Genomic DNA, 22,335 nt, shown 5'->3' with positions numbered 1-22,335 from the left:
ATCAGCTAGCATGCTCGACTGCAAAAGTCGAGTCGGCAAAAGGTGCTTAATGCTATAGAGGCTGGGGCAGCTCAGCAGCAGTTAGAATTGGCAAGAACTGAAACTTATAAAGGGAATAGCATGAAAAAAACCAGTGCAGATAGCAAAGAGACCTAAGGTCACCCCCTCAGCTCCCCCTTTGAAATGTTACAATTGTGGGTGGGGAGGACACATGGCTCAGGAGTGTAGGGCCCCAAAGAAACAGGAAAGTGAGAAAAAGCGAGGTCCTCCACAGTTTAACCAATCATAGAGTAGGAGAGGACCCTCTGTCCCCCGGGATAATCCACCTGATTATACCCCACACTCACGGGATCCACACAGGGATAGAATAGAAGCTTTGGCTAGTACTGTGGAAAAATTGTCATCCGTAGTGCAGACAATGGTCACTACCCAAACTCAGCAGCAAAACCAAAGATTATATCCTGGCTGCCCATCTATTACAGAAGCATCGTCTGGTTCCTTGCTAATTGATGGGTGCAGGCCCCACAGAGTCACTCTGAGGTGGGGTTCAGACGTGACCGACACAGGAGACCGGTCATCACTATTCCGCTGCCAGGGGGCTGATGGCAAACAATGCTAATAGATACCGGTTCTTCAGTGACTACCATTCATACAAACCCCTCAATGGATTAAAGAGTCAGGGGGGGCAGAAAAATTGGCATTCTCTGGAGGAAGTACTAAGTTGAGGATAGCAGGAGAACTTAAAATAAGAGAACCCTTCTATATGGCTGCGTCTGATACAAAAGGAATCCTAGGAAGTGATTCTTTAAAGGAGGCAAGAGTTATTATTGATTACACCCAAAATTGTTTGTGGCTAACACCTTTGAAAGAGGATGTAGTCCAGATTTCAGATGCTCATTCAGTTTTTGTCATTAAAAAGGCTGAGGCACTGCCTCTCCCTTGACCATTCACTACCAAAAGTATAAACAGTATTCCAATAGACTGCTGAGGTTTTGCTGTCTCTAAACATGATTGTGAACGATTAGATACTGAGGTTCAGACCTACACAAGCCTTGTAAGCAGTATCCCATCCCATGGGAAAGTGTTCCTCATCTACGGACAGTCATTGCCTCATTAATGCAAAAAGGGGTTTTACAGACAGGATCTTTTACAACTAATTCCCCTATATGGCCCATTAGGAATCCAGATGATTCCTGGCACCTGACTGCTGATTACAGAGCCCTTAACAAGGTAACACCTAAACAAAACCCGACGATTAGTCAGGCCCCTTCCTTATTGTCAGCTACTCTACCCTGTGCTACTATCTTGATATAGGTTTTTGCAGCATTGCAGGAACAAAAGAAGACCAGTATAAATTTGCATTTACATTTGAGGGCCAGGGATATGCAGGTATATGCATGGACTTGTCTCCCACAAGGATTTCATAATTCTGCCTCTATTTTCCATCAACATATGGCACAAGCGATTAAGACTTTCTGTAAACTAGAAGCTGTTCTGCAATACGTAAATAATTGGTTATCTCGACAGTGGAAGAACACATTACCCTCTCAAATTAACTGTTAGACTTACTAAATAGGGCAGGTCCAAAAGTTAATCTGAAAAAGGCACAGTTGGTGCAGGATGACGTTACCTTTTCAGGTGTTAAGATTTCAGCCACCGGATTCACACCCGATCAGCAAAAAGTAGCCGCTATACAGAGGCTTTCCCTACCTGCACCCAAACAGCAATACAATCCTTTTTAGGGTTGGTGGGGTATCAGAGAAATTTTATTCCTAATTTTGCAGAGATGGCTAAACCTTTGTATGAACTGTTAAAAGGAGAATGAGGAGAGAACATCTAAACAGCCTGGGGAGAAGAACAGACACAAGTTGTAGAGTTCTATGTTCTATGTTAATTCGAAAAGAGCGACTATGCCGGCTATGGCACTGATGTCATCGGACCCAGAACAGCCGTTCCACCTAGAGATAGGGTCCACTGCATTCAGTCTCACAGCTGTCTTAAGCCAGTGAAGGGGAGAATCCCTGAGACCAATTGCATACTTCCGGCTCCTGCAGGGGGCAGAGAATACCTGTTCAGCCTGTGAACAACAGCTACTAGCTACCTTTTGGGCAGTGAAGCATTTTACTTACATGACTGGCTTGCAGAAGATTATCCTTCACTCTCCAACCACTCCGCTTAACCTCCTGAGGAGGACGGGAGACACAAAAGTGTCCTCTTAGCGAATTAGGAAATGGACACTTGAGCTGTTACAACGTGATTTAGATATCACCCCCAAACCAACGACACTACTACCTCTGGTGCTAGCTTATAATGGAACTCCTCATTAGTGTTGACTACCATCTTTAGGGATGGAACCGAGCCCGATAGCACAGAATCCCATTCCAGAACCCCAGGATATTTACGCCGTGGATCAACATATCATGCTGATGGGACACCGAAAACAGGATGTGCAACACTAGACATGGTAAATCCTGATCAGTCTATGGGGTTCCAAATTCCTGTCCATTTGTCACAACAGGCTGAACTAACTGCAGTCATCCTTGCCGCCCGCTATATCTCATCAGATCCGACTAACATCTGGTCTGATAGTGGATATGTCTGTAATTGTTACGACCAGGTGAGAAAGGTGTCTAGGGGTCCCTCTCAGCCTTCACCTGGTCTTACTGTAACAGAGTTTAATTTTAAACACACGGTGTTTTGAGCACACCCTTGGTGAATCCTTGTTCACTGCTTTCCAATTATAAGGTAAAGAAATGAGCACAAACAGGCTTTCTTAGGTTTAAAGAAGAAAGGTGAAATTTTATTAAAACTTAAACTCTAATGCGGTTATCGCCTACGGATACATGACGCGCCCACGTTAGCAAGCAGACGCGATACATGCAGATAGGGACAGAAAAGAGCAGAAGAAAAAATAACTGGAAAAGTTTGAGGCAATATCTGAAGAGTTTTTGCTTACGGGTCTTCAAGCTCACTGTACAGTCCTTGCTTGTAGGTAGATCTTGTTTTTCGTTGGGGCCCAGTATTCTTCTTAAACCTTAAAATAAAAGCAAAATACTGCAGATGCTAGAAATCTGAAATAAAAACAAGAAATGCTGGAAATACTCAGCAGGTCTGGCAGCATCAGCTGGAAATCTGAAATAAAAACAATAAATGCTGGAAATACTCAGCAGGTCTGATGCTGCCAGACCTGCTGAGTATTTCCAGCATTTATTGTTCTTATTTCTTCTCAAACCTTGTTCACTGTAGGAGACTTTTCTCTCTTGGGGTTCATGTGTCTTCAATGGATTCCGAAGCTGGTGTGAAAGAGATGGGAGCAAATAGGAGAGGCTGCGGTGAGCCAGCCAGGAGAAATCTTTTCTATCCAGGAGCAAAGAGTTTTCTGCCAGTTCAAACACTGTCTCTACAATTTAAAACTCCCCAAGTTGGCCAGTAGGGTGGTCACATGATCAAACTGGTTTGACCAGGTCTTTTCTGTGTATTGTATGGGAGCAGGGAATAGCCCCATTGTTCCAACACTGACTGCTAACATGCAAAAATGTCTTTCCGGCTGGGGGCCTGGAAATTCCTTGTAATAGGCCTTCTCTTCTTCCCAGCAACAATTTGAAATTTAATGTCCATGTGGCAAAATGAATGTACCTCATTCTTGGCAGGTGGGGGCTTCCATGACAGTAATGCAGTCCTAGCATCACCACTGTATCACAAGAATGGGTACGATTCATCAGATGGTAAAACTTTACTACGTGCAAACCTATTACACACACTCTGGAATGTACTCAAATAGCAGAAAGCTCCATGTCGTGTGGGTAAGGTATCAGCATAGAAAAGATTCCTCACCACACAGGCAAGGTAACAAGCAAGCTGACAATCTAGCAGCTGAGGAAGGTCTCACCCCTCCAGGGTGGGTTCTATCTAACCCTGCCATAGAAGTTGAAGTGGTGTTTAAAGTAACTGAACCTTATGTTTCTGAGTTACAGGACTCATATGATTCCTACCATAAGGTTAAGACCTGGCATGAGCAGAAGTGTCCGCTTCTGCAACCCATGCCTTGGGCTCACCTGACACACGTTCAAGCTCAGGGAGGTAATCCCTATCTGCTGATGGTTTGTAATAAAGAAGGAAATCTGGTTCTCTGTCTACCACCACAGTTAAGAGAAATGTTGGCACTGTTATACTCCAACCCAAAGCAGGTCACTACTCATCTCACACTACACTACAGCAGTTATCACATTTCTGTTGGTGACCAGAGGTGGGGGAGTATGTGGAGCAATGCGTGAACTGGTGTTTACTGTGTTTACAGATCAATTTCCCATCTCAGTCCATCCGAGCTTTGCTCAAGTCACAACCACCTCCAGGTGGTTCCTGGGCGCACTTGCAAATTGATTTTATAGGCCCATTCACTAAAGCTCAGGAGAGCTATGAATGTGCTTTAGTAGTAGTCAATCAATTCACCAAATGGATAGAAGCATTTCCTACCTGGAATAATAAGGCTTGAACCATGGCCCGCATCTTGCTCAGTGAGGTGTTCTGTAGGTGGGGAATACTACTCCAAGTGGACAACGACCAAGGTCCGCACTTTATAGGGTGAAATTTTTAAAGCTCTACAGTAATTGCTGCAGATTCAGCATATATTGCACATAACCCACCATTCGCAATCCTCAGAGATCGTGGCGAGAGGAAATATAAATATAAAGACTATGCTGAATGAGTTATGTACAGAACACTCCACTAAATGGGCAGATATGGTTCCGCTGTGTCTAATGGCAATAAGATCTACCCCACATAAGACCACAGGTGTAAATCCATATGAGGCCTTGACTGGACAGCAAATGAAAATCCCAGGTTACTTGAATTTTGGAAGGAACACTCCATTAATGTTACAACCATGCAGTCAGAAATGGCTACAGAATTTGATTGAGACATAGCCGAAGTAAACAAACTGGTGGCAAAAAATACAGGCAATCACGGAACAAAATTAAGAAATATTTTGACAGAAAAGTAAACCCATTTGAATATGATGTAGGAAATCACGTGATGGTGCAAAACTACCCCCCAAAAAACACTCATTTGATGTGAAATGGACAGGACCGTACACAATCATGGACAAATTGAACCCTGCTGTTTACCTATAAAAGGTTCCATTTGGGCCTAAGAAGGAACCAAAGTTGAAATGGTTCCACATCAATCAGTTGAAAACCGTGAAGGATAGATGCTAAACTTGGTCTCCCTGTTGCAGGTTGGAGGAAGATGGGAATTCAGGGCATAATTTTCATCATGCTGATGATTCCTGAGACTCAGAGTTTTCCACACCTACATAAGATGGGAGGATACGCTGTTAAATGCACACACTGGCTGGGATTTTATGGGCCCCCCAAGGTGGGTTGGGGGGTGGGGGGGCACAGAGAGTCGCGACAGGTGGCGGCGGGGGGCGGGGGGGCCCGTCACCTAGTGATTTTCCCTGGGGCGGGATAGGCCAAGGACAGCCTTGCTGCCCACAGGCCAATTGAGGCCCTTAAGTGGCCTGTTAATGACCAATTAAGGGCTCTTCCCACCGCCACTGGAATCTTACCTTGTAAAATGAGGCGTCCTCCCTGTGGGCTTGAGGGGGGTCTCTCTCACCATGAGCAATTTGTGGCCCACGGAGGACCCCCAATGGGAATAACTTTACCCTTCAGGAACCCTCCCCTCCCCGGACTGAATGACCCCCCACCCACCGCCCCCCCCCCCCTCGCAGGAGCCTTCTGAATTGGCCCCGGCGACCCTGCCTCACCTACCTCCGTTCCAGGATTCCATCGTTGAGCCTGGGTCTGAGGCCTCTACTGTACCGGCAGTGACCACTACTCCTGGTGGTGCTGCCGATACTGCTGAGCTGCCAGCCCTCTGATTGGCCGGCAGCTCTCGGAGGCAGGATCTCATCTCTTTAAAGGGATGGGGATCCCATCTCCTAAAACTTTGAATCAAAAAGACTGGAGGATCGCTCTGGTTTGGCAGGGGGTGTGGGGAGGGGGAGGGGAGCGGGGTGGGGGGGAGCTGGTGGTAGCGGTGGCACGAAAAGGGAGAGGCGGGATTCCCCCCGCCTTTTCAGCCCGCACCGGGAGCCTCACCTCCGGCATAAAATACAGCCCACTTTGACTGGACGGTCACAGAAGATATCCTCATAACAGAGACCTCCCAGACAATATGCATGAGCCTAGGCCCAAGATCTTAGTTAGGCAAATACAACAGATTGATAAGACCCTGATGAATTGTAATAGAAGTGATTTTATAGAATCCCTATTTTAATTTCTGTGTGATTTTGTATCCTTATTTTAATGTTTATAAGATTACCATGATCAAATGAATTGTAATTTTCTTGCTTAATCAATGGTCATTAAAACATTTGTAACAATAAAGCAATACAATTCAGCCTAATTAAAAGACTTAGAAGGGTGTATCTTGTTAAATACACAGTAATAACAATGCCTGAGTTTAAAAGAATAACTAATGATATTTTGTAAAGGGTGGACTCTTAGGAGTGTGATGATTTGAGTGATCAGCTTTGCTTCACCCTCAAGGTGGGGAGTTGTAGGTTTAGGCAATCTTGGAGGAGTTTAGGAGTTTAGTAAAGGCTGAGAAGGGAAGCATGATTGTTAGCCATGCTTAAAAGATGTTAATACTTGCATGAGTGATTGTGTTAGACACTGATGTTTTCTTGTACAGACCTTGGTGGAACTATGCCATAATTGTAAACCAACTAAGTTGGAGCTGTGGGTCGGTGAGGGATGTGCAAGTTTGTTGTATGCTTATGGATGGAGAATGGGATAATTGTAAAATAATTAAGTGGGCTCAAATGCAGTTTACCCAATATGGCACAAGGCCAGAGATAGAGCGGTATAAAGGAAGAACCCCTTAAACTCCAAGGCGCATCATCAAGAAAAGAAGATAGACTTCAAACAAGAGACGAGCGCCGCACTCAACTGGTGGACAGGGACTGGTATTCCACAGTGATTGCGACTGCTTACCACTACCTTTTGTTAAGTATCATGTTTTTGTACTCATTGTGATAAACTTAATAAATTCTGTGAAAACACACTCGTACCCAGCACGGTTTGTAACTAGTCTGAACTGAAAGTCCCTTTGAGATCGGCTCTCCTAACTTAGCCCTTTCATGAGTGGGTACAGTTTCTCCTTATCTACTCTATCCAGACCCCTCATGATTTTGAATACCTCCATCAAATCTCCTCTCAGCCTTCTCTTCTCCAAGGAAAACAGGCCCAAATTCTCCACTCTGTGTTCATAACTGAAGTACTTCATACCTGGAACCATTCTAGTGAATCTTTTCTGCACTCTCTCCAATGCTTTCACATCTTTCCTAAAGTGCAGCACCCAGAACTGGATGCAAAACTCCAGCTGAGGCCGAACTAGTGTCTTATACAAGTGCAACATAACCTCCTTGTTCTTATACACTATACTCCTATTAATAAAGCCTAGTATTGTGTATGCTTTATTAACTGTGCTCTCAACCTGTCCTGCCACCTTCAATGACTTATGCACATATACACCCAGGTCCCTCTGCTCCTGCACCCTCTTTAGAATTGTACCCTTTATATTGTCTCTCCATGTTCTTCCTACCAAAATGAATCACTTCACATTTCTCCACATTGAACTTCATCTGCCACTTGTCTGTCCATTCCACCAACTGGTCGATGTCCTTTTGAATTTCTACTCTATCCTTCTCACAGTTCACAATGCTTCCAAGTTTTGAATCATTCACAAATTTTGAAATTGTGCTCTGTACATCAAGGTCCAGGTCGTTAATATATATCAGGAAAAGCAAGGGTCCCAACACTGACCCTTGGGAACTCCACTAAAAACCTTCTTCCAGTCCGAAAAACATCCATTAATCACTACTCTCTGTTACCTGTCACACAGCCAATTACGCATCCATGTTGCTACTGTCCCTTTTATTCCACAAGCTGCAACTTTGCTCACACGTTGTTGTGCTGTACTGTATCAAATGCCTTTTGCAAGGCCATATACACTACATCAACAGTATTGCCCTGATCAACCCTCTCTGTTCCCTCTTCAAAAAACTCCAGTCAGTTAGCTAATCACAATTTTCCCTTAACAAATCCGTACTGGCTTTCCACAATTAACCCACATTTGACCATGTACCTATTACTTTTGTCCCAAATTATTGTTTCTAGAAGTTTCCCCACCACCAAAGTTAAACTTACTGGCCTGTAGTTGCCGGGCTTACCTTTACACTCTTTATGAACAAGGCTGTTACATTTGCAATTCTCCAGTCCTCTGGCACCACCCCTGAGTCTAAGACTGGGAAATTATGGCCAGTGTTTCTGCAATTTCCACTCTCACTTCCCTCAATATCCTTGGATGCATCTCATCTGGTCCTGGCGTTTTATCAACTATAAGCATAGACAGTCTATCTAATACCACCTCCTTATCAATTTTAAACCCTTCAAGTGGCTGATGTACTTCCTCTTTCACTGTGACCTGATTGCATCTGTCTTTACTAAGGAAGAAGATGCTAAGAATTAATTTAGTAACTCAGCTATTCCCTTTGCTTTCATATGTAAATTCCATTTTTGGTCCCTAATCAACCCCACTCCTCCTTTTACCACCGTTTTACTATTTATATGACTATAGAAGACTTTGGGATTCCCTTTTATGTTAGTTGTCAGTCTCTTTTCATACTCCCTCTTTGCTTCTCTTATTTGCTTTTTCACTTCCCTTCTGAACCTTCTCTATTCAGCCTGGTTTTCCACTGTATTATCCACCTGTCATCTGTCATAAGCACACCCTTTTTCTTCTTCAACTTAATCACTGTCTCTTTTGTCATTCAGGGAGCAGTGGATTTGTTTGCCCTACCTTCCCCCTTCGAGGGAATATACCTTGACCATGCCTGAACTATCTCTTCTTTGAAGGTAGCCCATTGTTCAGCTACTGTTTTTCCTGCCAACCTTTGATACCAATTTATTTGGCCCAAATCATTCTTACCCCATTGAAGTCGGCTTTCCCCTAGTTAATTATTCTTACTCTAGATTTTTCTTTGTCCTATTCCATAACCTAAACCTTATGATACAATGATCATTGTCCCCTAAATGTTCTCCTAATATTTGATTCACTTACAGAGGGACATAGATAGGCTGCAGAGCTGGGCTGAGAGATGGAAAATGGAGTTTAATGCGGAAAAGTGCGAGGTGATTCACTTTGGAAGGAGTAACAGGAATGCAGAGTACTGGGCTAATGGGAAGATTCTTGGTAGTGTAGATGAACAGAGAGATCTTGGTGTCCAGGTGCATAAATCCCTGAAGGTTGCTACCCAGGTTAATAGGGCTGTTAAGAAGGCATATGGTGTGTTAGCTTTTATTAGTAGGGGGATCGAATTTCGGAGCCACGAGGTCATACTGCAGCTGTACAAAACTCTGTGAGACCGCACCTGGAGTATTGCGTGCAGTTCTGGTCACCGCATTATAGGAAGGATGTGGAAGCTTTGGAAAGGGTGCAGAGGAGATTTACTAGGATGTTGCCTGGTATGGAGGGAAGGTCTTACAAGGAAAGGCTGAGGGACTTGAGGTTGTTTTCGTTGGAGAGAAGGAGGAGGAGAGGTGACTTAATAGAGACATATAAGATAATCAGAGGGTTAGATAGGGTGGATAGTGAGAGTCTTTTTCCTCGGATGGTGATGGCAAACACGAGGGGACATAGCTTTAAGTTGAGGGGTGATAGATATAGGACAGATGTCAGAGGTAGTTTCTTTACTCAGAGAGTAGTAGGGGTGTGGAACGCCCTACCTGCAGCAGTAGTAGACTCGCCAACTTTAAGGGCATTTAAGTGGTCATTGGATAGACATATGGATGAAAATGGAATAGTGTAGGTCAGATGGTTTCACAGGTCGGCGCAACATCGAGGGCCGAAGGGCCTGTACTGCGCTGTAATGTTCTAATTCTAATTCTAATTCTAATTCACTTGGCCCACCTCATTCCCAAGAACCAGGTCCAGCAGTGCCTTCCCTCTCATTGGACAGAGCGCATACTGCTGTAGAAAATTTTCCTGAACACATGCTAGGAACTCTTGCCCCTCTCTGCCCTTTACACTACTACTATCCCAGTCTATATTCAGATATTTAAAGTCCCAAAGTCCCCCATTATAATTACTCTATAATTCTTGCATCTCTCAGTAATTTCCTTGCAAATTTGTTCCTCTAAATCCTTTCCACTATTTGGTGGCCTATAGACAACACCAAGCAATGTAATTTACCTTTTTTGTTCCTGAGCTCTAGCCAAATAGATTCTGTCCTTGACCCCTCTGGGATATCCTCTCTCTCCAGCACTTAGTGCTTTCCTTAATCAACATTGCCACTCCTCCCCCTTTTCTTCCTTTCCTATCCTACCTGAACACCTTGTATCCAGGAATATTTAACGCCCAGTCCTCCCTTCTTTGAGCCAAGTCTCTGTAATAGGCAGAGCATCATATTTCCACATGTCAATCTGCACCTATAACTCACCAATCTTATTAACCACATCTGTGCATTCACATACATGCACAGTAACCCTGATTCAGACTTTATTACTTCCTCCTTTGCTCTGACCCTACCTAATAACTCACTATTCCCTGATTCCCTCAACTGAGTCCCAGCTCTATTTAGATGCAACCCATCTGGCCTGTACAAGTCCCATCTCCCCCAGACCCAGTCCTATTGTCCCAAGAAACTAAAGCCCTCCCTCCTGCACCATTTTTCCAGCCACACATTCATCTTCTTTATCCTCCTATTTTTATACTCACTTGTGCATGGTACTGATCCAGAGATTACTACTTTTGAAGTCCTGCTTGCTAATTTCCTACCTAGCTCCCTAAATTCTGACTACAGGACCACATCCCTCTTTCTGCCTATGTCGTTCATACCAATGTGTACCATGACTGCTGGGTGTTCACCCGCCCCACTCAAGGTGCTGTCCAGCCATTCAATGACATCCTTGACCCTGGCACCAGGGAGGCAACACACCATCCTGGAGTCATATCTGCAGCCGCAGTAATGCCTGTGTATTTCCCTAACTACCGAATCACCTATCACTATTGCTCATCCAGGCTTCCTTGTACCCCACTGTATAGCTGAGCCACCCATGGTGCCATGGACTTGGCTCTGGCTGTACTCCCCAGTTGAAACATCACTCTCAACAGTATTCATAACTGAATACTGGTTGGAGAGTGAGATGCACTCAGGAGACTCCTGCACTATCTGCCTGTTTCTACTTGACTTCCTTTTGGTCACCCATTCCCTCTCTCCCTGTATATTCGTAAGCTGTGGGATTACCACATCTATAAATGTGCTATCCACGAAGCTCTCAACCCCACGGATGCACCACAGTCATGCCAGCTGCTGCTCAAGTTCCGAAACCCATAGCTGAAGCTGCTGCAACTGACAAATGATTATCCAGGGAAGTCTCCTGGTGTTCCCACATAGCACAGGATGTAAACTCTGGAGGTCGGAGCAGCTTTGCCACTCCTCTGTTAGTTAATAACCTTGTTACTGCTACTAAACCTTTTTACTGTTAATAAACCTTTACCAATACTAATAAACCTTAATACCATTAATAAACCTTACTAATGTTGATAAGCCCTACTAATACTTAATACACCTTACTAGTAGTAATAAACCTTACTTTTTAAAAAAGAAAGATGAGACTTGCCTGTTTATTCCCTAGTTTAAATAAAATAGGAAATACTCACCAGCCAATCACCTACCAGCTTCCCTGTGATGTCACAGCTCAAGTTTTCTTTCCGAACATGGGCTCTGAACCTACAGACTGGTGTCGGCGGTCCGCTCCAGTTCCTTCCTGCCACTCTCCAAGTGAACTCTCGCTTTCTCCGTACTGTTTTTAAGTCCTGCTCTGCTCCTTCCATCGCTCTCTGAGTGAACTCTCGCTCTCTCTGCGCTGTTTTTAAGCCACGCTCTGCACTCGTTCCTTCCTGCTGCTCTCCTACAATTTTTATACTCCTCTAGGTTTTCTGCAGAATTGAGCCCCCAGTAGTGTCCTAATCGTCCCTTTTTTCTCTATCCTCTCCTTTAAGCCGCTTGATATCCAAGGGGCTCTGGATTTGTTAGTCCCACCCTTTTTCATTAAGGGAGCATACTTGCTCTGAACCCTCATTATCTCTTCCTTGAATGCCTCCCACTGATCTGACACGGATTTACCTTCAAGTAGCTGTTTCTATTCCACTTTGGCTAAATCATATCTCAGCTTAGTAAAATTAGCTTTTCCCCAATTGAGAACTTTTATTCCTGGTCTATCTTTGTCCTTTTCTATAACTACCCTAAATTTAACTGAATTATGATCATTTTCACCAAAGTGCCCCCCAACTGTGCTCTTTCCACCTGCCCAGCTTCATTCCCTAAAACTAAGTCCAGAACCATCTCCTTTTTTGTTGGGCTTGCTATATACTGCTAAAAGTGTTATCCTGAATGCATTTAAAAAATTGTGCTCCCTCTATTGGTCCCAGTCCTGTTGAGGTGCAACCTGTCTGATTCTCACAGGTTCCACCTCCCCCAGAAGCTGTCCCATTGCCGCAGGAATCTAAAGCCCTCCCTCTTGCACTAGCTCTCCAGCTAGGAAATGAGAGGAAGTACAAGGATGCAGCGGATCGCATACTGGAGCAATTTTCCACCCCTGCCTGCTTCAGACCCACTGAACTATCACCAAAGAAGGAGTTGGGGGAAGAGAACTAGATTCCAGGCTTGAGGTGCATCATGCACATGGTTGAATGACAATATATTAAACCAACAGACAAGGCCTTCCACAGGGGTTGGGGCACAAAGTCAGAAAATTACTCCTTACAGGCATTTTCACACCGCAAGAGTGCAGCCAATTACAGACAAGGCAGGTTCCCTCTCAGTTGGCCATATTCAGTGTAACTTAGCCCTGGTATCAGGAATAAGTAGACCTATACTTCTGAAACTTGGATAATGGAATAAGCTTTACTTATGTAAATCCATTTGCTTTCTATGGCTCTTCATATAAAAGTGAAGCTCACCATACCTACAGGGACTGGCTCATTCGTCTGAATGTAAAAGTGGAAGAGAGTTGCACACGGATGCTCCTTTCCTGAAATTGGAAGCACAACTATAAACCCAGTTTATGTATCTTTGTTGGGCACACTGCTTTGAGTGCATTTATCCATCCTATTGATGTACCATCCATTAATGAAGAACCTGCCACAGCCCTCAAGAGTTTTATTCCAGATTGCATTTGTTTCCCTTTCAACACATTCCTGTGACCATTGTTATTGTTAAATAAGATCAGGGAGATAACTGAAACCATTAAAGGCATTAGTTTACATGATTGCCAATCTTTATTAATAAATTATTAGCCACACAAAACATTTACCTCCAAGAGAAACTGAATAAATAATGCAAATCCTCTGCAATGTTTATGAGCAAGGCAGATAGCAAAGACAAGTCCAACACTTCTTCAACTAATTATAGAATTGCTGTTTATTCAGTAAAGTTCAGAAGATCATAAGATAGATATATTTGTGCAAGGATATTCGGAATCTTGCTTTTTTTATCCAACTAGAAAGAGGCTACAATTCTACGTCACTGTATCCAGCTGTTTCTTAAAATTACTTTTTTTTCCACTACCCTACTTAAAAGTCCATTCAAGATTGTGAGCATAATTTAAGGGCAATTTTCTGATGTTGTGTTTCTAGAGTGAAGACTCATCCATAAGCAGTACATTTCAGAAATGCAGGCACCAAGACATGCTAAAAGCAATCAAAGCAAATAACTCCCAGGGGTAGATGGTATTTATCCCACAGCTGATAAGACAACAGAGGAGATTTGTGAGGCAGTGACAATCATGGATCATTATAGAGCAGTGGTTGTCAAACATTTTCATTTGCAGACCACTTAGGCGGGGCAGAAGATGCTGCAGACCACCTACCGGTCCTACCCCATCCCCTTTTGCTCGCCATGGCGAAAGAAATCTCATCAGAATTAATAGGAAGAATGGCACTGCTTTGAGGTGATGTCTGGTTCCAAGCTGCAGAGCTTCAGACACATATCAATCTCCACGTTCGGCTGGTTGTTCTTCTTTATTTGAAGTGTTGAAAATCCGATCCCACAGTTGTATGTTGTAACAGTGACATAAATCTTGCTAATAAAACTACATTGTTGTTGTTCATGCTCATGATGGCAGAGTGTGACATCAGGCAAGAGGTGAGGATGAGGGTTCTGGCCTGTTCTCTCATATAGAGTCATAGAGTTATAAAGCACAGAAACAGGCCCTTCGGCCCATCGTGTCTGTGCCGGCCACCCAGCACCTACCGATTCTAATCCCATTTTTCAGCACTTGGCCCGTAGCCTTGTATGCTATGGCGTTTCAAGTGCTCATCTAAATACTTCTTGAATGTTGTGATGGTTCCTGCCTCTACCACCTCTTCAGGTAGTGCATTCCAGATTCCAACCACCCTCTGGGTGAAAACATTTTTCCTCAAATCCCCTCTAAACCTCCTGCCCCTTACCTTAAATCTATGCCCCCTGGTTACTGACCTCTCTGCTAGGGGAAAAAGTTTCTTCCTATCTAATCTATCAATGCTCCTCATAATTTTGTATACCTCAATCATGTCCCCCCTCTGCTCTAAGGAAAAGAACCCTAGCCTTTTCAGTCTCTCTTCATAGCTGAAATGCTCCAGCCCAGGCAACATCCTGGTGGATCTCCTCTACACCCTCTCCAGTGCAATCACATCCTTCCTATAGGCACGCGTCAGTGATTTGCATTTGGACCAGCCCGCAGACCACCTAGAGGACCCTCGCAGACCATCAGTGGTCCACAGATTATACCTTGGGATCCACTGTTACAGAGGACTAAAATACTCTAAGGGACCGCATGTATATTCTGGTGTGCACATTCCTTGACAAATCCAAACTCTGAACAGAATGTAACAATTATGCTATCACTCCCAGCTTTTCAACCCAGTCTAAACAAGATAAGAATAATTAATTGAGAATATTTTTTCAATGCCTGTTCACAATATTGAGACAGGAAAAGGGGAAAAGGCAGATTACTGTCTTGTTAAGTGCATCATTGCCTTCTCAAGCTTGTGGGCTTAGCAGGGATTTCTTTGCGGTATTCAAAGTATTACATGCAATGAAAAATCTTCAGGATAGATTTTATGATCTAGCACACCTGGCATAGAACTTTGCATGTTGGTATGGCATATCAGGAATTCAGATGTGGAAGTCAGTGCACTGGAGTCAAGAACTGTGAGATATTACACCAATTAAAATTAATAACTAGAAAATTACGTGAACCATAAATCAAGTAGCCTAATCTCTGCATCTGAATTCCCAACATGTACTCTTATTGTGCAAAGTTCTGTACCAATAGCATCAACATAAAGTGTACCCCTTTATCTCAATTCACCCTATTAACCTTGCCACTGGGAGAACAGAAATGCTTTTTTTTTGTATCTATACCAAAAGCCAGAAGGGAATCCGGAAAATAGTCTTTGATCTTTAAACTGGGTTTAGAATTGATAATAGCCTACTGGACCTGAGGCAGTATACTTAATAATACTTCAGTGACAACAGAAGTATGATTAGTTCAATTGACCAATAGACACCACAAGGGTTGCATTATCTTATTAGGAACATAGGAAATAGGAGCAGGAGCAGGCTATTCAGCCCCTCGAGCCTGCTCCACCATTCAACTAGATCATGGCTGATCTTCTATCTCAATGCCATTTTTCCGCATTATCCCCATATCCCTCAATATCTTTAATATCTGGAAATCTATTGATCTCTGTCTTGAACATTCTCAATGACTGAGCCTCCAGAGCCCTCTGGTACAGAATTCCAAAGATTAACCATCCTCTGAATGACAAAATTCCTCCTCATCCCATTTCTAAATGGCCTACCTCTTATTTGGAGACTATGTCCCCTGGTTCTAGACCCCACTCCACCCCCCTACCCCCAAAGTCAGGATAAATATCCTTCCTGCATCAACCTTGTCAAGCCCTGTAAGAATTTTGTATACTTCAATGAGATCATCTCTCATTCTTCTAAACGCTAGAGAATATAGGCCCAGTCTCCTCAATCTCTTCTCATAGGACAATCCCACCTTCCCAGGAATCAGTATGGTGAACCTTCGGTGCATTCCCTCTATGGCAAGTATATCTATCCTTAGGTAAGAAGACCAAAACTGTACACAATACTCCAGGTGCGGTCTCACCAAGGCTCTATACAATTGCAGCAATACTTCCTCACTCCTGTACTCAATTCCTCCTGCAATAAAGTTTAGTTTAGTTTAGTTATACAGCACTGACACAGGCCCTTCGGCAAACCGAGTCTGTGCCGACCATCAACCACCCATTTATACTAATCCTACACTAATCCCATATTCCTACCACATCCCCACCTGTCCCTATATTTCCCTACCACCTACCTATACTAGGGGCAATTTATAATGGCCAATTTACCTACCAACCTGCAAGTCTTTTGGCTTGTGGGAGGAAACCGGAGCACCCGGAGAAAACCCACGCAGACACAGGGAGAACTTGCAAACTCCACACAGGCAGTGCCCAGAATTGAACCCGGGTCGCTGGAGCTGTGAGGCTGCGGTGCTAACCACTGCGCCACTGTGCCGCCCAACATACCATTTGCCTTCCCAATTGCTTGCTGCACCTGCATGTTAGCTTTCAGTGACTTATGAACAAGGACACCCAGGTCCCTTTGGACATCAACACTTCCCAATTTCGCATCATTTAAGAAATACTCTGCATTTCTGTTTTTCCTACCAAAGTGAATAACTTTACATTTTTCCACATTATATTTCATCTGCCATGTTATTGCCTGCTCACTTAGCCAGTCTAAATCCCCCTGAAGTCTCGTTGCATCCTCTTCACAACTCACATTCTCACCTAGTTTTGTATCATTAGCAAACTTGGAAATATTACACTTGGACCCCAAATCTAAATCATTGCTATAAATTGTAAATAGCTAGGGCCCAAGAATTGATCCTTGCTGATACACCACTAGTCACAGCCTGCCAACCTGAGAATGACCCGTTTATTCCTACTCTTTGTTTTCTGTCCATTAACCAATTCTCAATCCATGCTAGTATATTACTCCTAATCCCATCTGCTCTAATTTTGCTTTCTAACCTCCTGTTGGGACCTGATCAAAAGTCTTCTGAAAATCCAAATACACCACATCCACTGATTCCCCCTTATCTATTCTGCTAGTTACATCCTCAAAAACTCTAACAGCTTTGTCAAACATGATTTCCCTTTAATCAACCCATGTTGACTCTGCCCAAACTTACCATTATTTTCTTAGTGTTCAGTTATAACAACATTTATAATAGATTCTAGCATTTTCCCTACTACTAATGTCAGACTAACAGGTCTATAGTTTCCCGTTTTCTCTCCCTCCTTTCTTAAATACTGGGATTACATTTGCTACCTTCCAATCTTCAGGAACTGTTCCAGAATCTACAGAATTTTGGAAGATGATCACCAATGCATCCACTATCTCTACACATACCTCTTTCAACGCTCTGGGATGTAGATCATCAGGTCCAGGGGATTTATCAACTTTCAGCCCCATTAATTTTTCCAGTACTATTTTGTTACTAATACTAATTTCTTTCAGTTCCTCATTCTTGCCAGTCTCCTGGTTCTTTAGTATTTCTGGGAGGTTTTTTTGTATCTTCCTCCAGGAAGACAGACACAAAGTAGTTGTTTGGTTTCTCTGCCATTTCCTTATTCCCCATTATAAATTCTCTGTCTCTGCCTGTAATGGGCCATTTGTCTTTGCTAATCTTTGCATTTTTACATTCCGAAAGAAGCTTTTATAGTCAGTTTTTATGTTTCTCGCTAGTTTACTTTCATATTCTATTTTCTGTTTCCTTATCAGTTTCTTGGTCCTCCTTTGCTGAATTCTAAAATGCTCCCAATCCTCAGGTTTATTACTTTTTGGACAACTTTATAAACTTTCTTATTTTGATCTAATACAATCTTTAACTTTTCTTGTTATCCATGGTTGGATCACCTTTCCTGCTGGGTTTTTGTGCCTCAAAAGAATGTAAATTTGTTGTAAACCAGGTATTAATTCTTTAAATGCTAGCCATTGCCTGTCTACCGTCATACCTTTTAACGTAGTTTCCCAATCTACCAAAGCCAACTTGCCCCTCATACCTTCATAGTTTCCTTTGTTTAGATTTAAGACCCCAGTTTCGATTGAACTACATCACTTTCTAACTTAATGTAAAATTCTATCATATTATGGTCACTCTTCCCTGGAAGCTCCTTTACACCAAGATTATTAATTATTGCTTTCTCATTGCACAATGCCAGATCCAAAATAGCCATTCTCTAGTTAGTTCCTAAACATACTGTTCTAGGAAAGCATCTCACACACATTCAAGGAATTTGTCCTCCACAGCATTAGTGCTCATTAGGTTTACAGGGAGGCAATGTGTTACGACCAAGGCAGGAGTAATGCTGTTACTCCACATGTCACAGCATATTAGTAAAGTTTCCCACCTACTGGAAAACAGCCAAATTAAACACTCTATTTGGCCCCCAGAATAAAGCACACCAAACCAGGTTTCTTCAAACAACAACAAAATTAACTATTTATTCATAAACTAAGTCTTTAGCAATAATGAGATAACTCTACATGTGAAAAGATTCTTTTAAAACTTCTTATTGTTCCTAACCCTCATGCACACTAAAGGCCTGCTCAGGTCAGGAAAAAAAACCCGACCCGAACCAGACAGAACCACATCGGACCTGAGCCCAACCCGGCCCGAGTATTTCCATTTTTTCCCACGCCCGATCTGACCTAAGCCCGACCTGACCCGAGCCCAACCTGAACACGGAATGATCACTTTAACTGGTTTTAAATGGATGTTTTGGATTACAACTGTTTCTTAGGAATAAAATAATTAGGATGTCATGTTCTGTTAGGATATTTCCGGGTCAGTGAGGTGTCCCAGAGTCGAATAGTCAGATGCCACTTGAAGTCTCTCCAGGCGAGGTTGATGAACAGTCTGTGATGAGGTGTTCATGGCACTTTGTCTGCAGCAGGCATCACACAAATCTTTCAGCAAAGGGTGTAGCAGCAGGTCTACTTGGGTTTTGAAACAGCAGTCTAGTAATAGAAGCTTTCAGGTTTCCCAAAACATAAGAGGAAACAGGAATCACCCCTGAGGCAAAAACTTTTCAGAGACTGGAGGCAATAGGAATCTGCTTCCATTAGAAATGCAGAGCTTGCTCTCAGCCAAGCAGCCTTCCTCCACAGAGAGCAGCAACTCTTCTTTTCCTGGGTCTTTTCCTCTCATGGGGTCTTTTCTCTCTCCGGGCAGACGAAGCCACCACCTCAAATGTAGAATTCATTTTTACAAGAGAGGCAATCCTTCTTTTTCAGGGAAAGGTATTTTATCTGGCCGGCAACAAACAGTTCCCAGCCAGTTTGTTCTGCCTCCTGTCTGTCCAGCTCACTGCTCTTTCACAATGCCAAATATGAAACTGAAACTCAACAATCAAATCATGTGACCTGTCATTCCCTTGCTGTTGGTGTTTGGAACAGGTGCCTTGCAGTCTGTCCCACTCAGTTCAAATACCAAGTTTCAGCATTCAATGTTCACAAAAAAATCCTTTTTTCTCAGTTTTTAAAAACACACAGAATTCTTAGTTTTCAAATAAAAAAACAAAACTCTTGTAACAGGTGGTGCAGTGGTAATGTCGCTGGAGTAGTAATCCAGATGTCTAGGCCAAGGGTCTGAGAACATGGGTTTGAATCCCACCACGGCAGATGGTGAAATTTGAATTCAATGAATAAAGCTGGAATTAAAAGCTAGTCTATTGGTGATCATGAAACCATTGTCGAAAGTTGTGAAAACCCATCTGGTTCACAAATATCCTTCCGGGTAGAAAATCTGCTGTGCTTACCTGGTCCGGCCTATTATGTGACTCCAGGCCCACAGCAATGTGGTTGACTCTTAAATGGCCTAGCAAGCCACTCAGTTGTACCAAACTGCTACAAAGCCAAAGAAAAGGAATAAAACTGGACGGACCACCTTGGCACTGGAAATGACCTTGGCAAACCCAGTCCTGTAGACCCTGCAAAGTCCTCCTTAATAACATCTGGAGCTTGTGCCAAAATTGGGAAAGCTGTCCCACAGATTAGTCAAGCAACTGCCTCACATAGTCATGGAATCATACCTTACAGATATTGTCCCTGACACCACCATCACCATCCCTGGGTATGTCCTGTCCCACCGACAGAGGTGATGGCACAGTGGTATACAGGCGGGAGGGAGTTCACCTGGGATTCCTCAACATTGACTCCGGACCCCACAAAGTCTCATAGCATCAGATCAAACATGGGCAAGGAAACCTCCTACTGATTACCACCTATCACCGCACCCCACCACCCCCCCCCCCACCCCCGCCGCCCAACTGATGAATCAGTGCTTCTCAATGTTGAACACCAATTGGAAGAAGCACTAAGGGTAGCAAGGGCATGGAATGGACTCTGGAGGTGGGACTTCAATGTCCATCGCCAAGAGTGGCTCGGTAGCACCACTATTCACCGAGCTGGCCGAGTCCTAAAGGACATAGCTGCTAGACTGGGTCTGCGGCAGTGGTGAGGAAAAAATCTACTTGACCTCGTCCTCACCAATCTATCTGTTGCAGATGCATCTGTCCATCACAGTATTGGTAGGAGTGACCATCACACAGTCCCTGTGGAGACAAAGTCCCATCTTCACATTGAGGATATCCACCATCCTGTTGTGTGGCACTACCACCAGGCTAAATGGAATAGAATTTTGAACAGATCTAACAACTCAAAACTGGGCATCCATGAGGCGCTGAGGGCCATCAGGAGCAACAGAACTGTATTCAACCACAATCTGTAACCTCATGGCCCAGCATATCCCCCCACTCTACCATTACCATCAAGCCAAGGGACCAACCCTGGTTCAATGAAGAGTGCAGGAGGGCATGCCAGGAGCAGCACCAGGCATACCTAAAAATGAGATGTCAGCCTGGTGAAGCTACAACACAGTTCTACATGCATGTCAAACAACAGAAGCAGCATTGATAGACAGAGCTAAACGATCCCACAACCAACGGATCAGATCTAAGCTCTGCAGTCCTGCCACATCCAGTCGTGAATGGTGATGGACAATTAAAAAACTAACAGAAGGAGGAGGTTCCACAAATATCCCCATCCTCAATGATGGAGGAACCAAGCACATCAGTGCAAAAGACAAGGCTGAAGCATTTGCATCCATCTTCTGCCAGAAGTGCATGATCCATCTCAGCCTCCTCCTGAAGTCCCCAGCAACACAGATGCCAGTCTTCAGCCCATCCGATTCACTCCACGTGATATCAAGAAATGGCTGAAGGCACTGGATACTGCAAAGGCTATCGGCTCTGACATTACAGCAATTGTACTGAAGGTTTGTACTCCAGAACTAGCTGTGCCCCTAGCCAAGCTGTTCCAGTACAGTTACAACACTGGCATCTACCCGGTAATGTGGAAAATTGCCCAAGTATGTCGTTTACACAAAAAGCAGGACAAATCCAATCTGGCCAATTACCACAATATCAGTCTACTCTCGATCAGCAGCAAAGTGATCGAAGGGGTTGTCGACACTGCTAACAAGCAGCACTTGCTTAGCAATAACCTACTCACTGACGCTCAGTTTGGGTTCCGCCAAGGCCACTCAGCCCCTGACCTCATTACAGTCTTGGTTCAAATATGGACTAAAGAGCTGAACCCCAGAGGTGAGAGTGACTGCCCTTGACATCAAGGCAGCATTTGAGCAAGTATGGCATCAAGGAGCCCTCGCAAAACTGGAGTCAATGGGAATCAGGGGGAAAATGCTCCGCTAGTTGGAGTCATACCTAGCACAAAGGAAATGGTTGTGGTTGTTGGAGGTCAATCATCTCAATCCCAGTACATCACTGCAGGAGTTCCTCAGGGTAGTGTCCTAGGCCCAACCATCTTCAGCTGTTTCATCAATGACCTTCCCTCCATCATAAGGTCAGAAGTGGGGATGTTCGCTGATGATTGAACAATGTTCAGCACCATTTGTGACTCCTCAGATAATGAAGCAACCCGTATCCAGATGCAGCAAGACCTGGACAACATCCAGGCTTGGGCTGATAAGTAGCAAATAACATGCACACTACACAAGTGCCAGGCAATGACCATCTCAAACAAGAGAGAATATAACCATCTCCCCTTGGTGTTCAATGGCATTACCATTGCTGAATCCCCCACTATCAATATCCTGGGGTTTACCATTGACCAGAAACATAAAC

At 43.8% G+C, this 22,335-nt stretch overlaps 1 protein-coding gene across 3 annotated transcripts in view; it reads right to left on the bottom strand.

The window, feature by feature from the left end:
* Window positions 1-22,335, bottom strand: part of LOC137371406 (coiled-coil domain-containing protein 81-like) — a 125,571-nt gene that overhangs the window by 54,380 nt on the left and 48,856 nt on the right. For 2 of the 3 annotated variants that reach the window (XM_068033965.1, XM_068033967.1), the window contains one exon: window positions 2,957-3,034. The exons of the other annotated variant lie outside the window; for it this stretch is intronic. In XM_068033965.1, coding sequence (XP_067890066.1) covers window positions 2,957-3,034 — 78 coding nt within the window. The remainder of the gene's footprint in view (window positions 1-2,956; window positions 3,035-22,335) is intronic. 3 annotated transcript variants of the gene reach the window in all.

The sequence above is a fragment of the Heterodontus francisci genome, chromosome 6 (genome assembly GCF_036365525.1).
Source record: "Heterodontus francisci isolate sHetFra1 chromosome 6, sHetFra1.hap1, whole genome shotgun sequence".
Classification (NCBI taxonomy): Eukaryota; Metazoa; Chordata; class Chondrichthyes; order Heterodontiformes; family Heterodontidae; genus Heterodontus; species Heterodontus francisci.
This window is presented reverse-complemented; position numbering and strand designations above follow the sequence as displayed.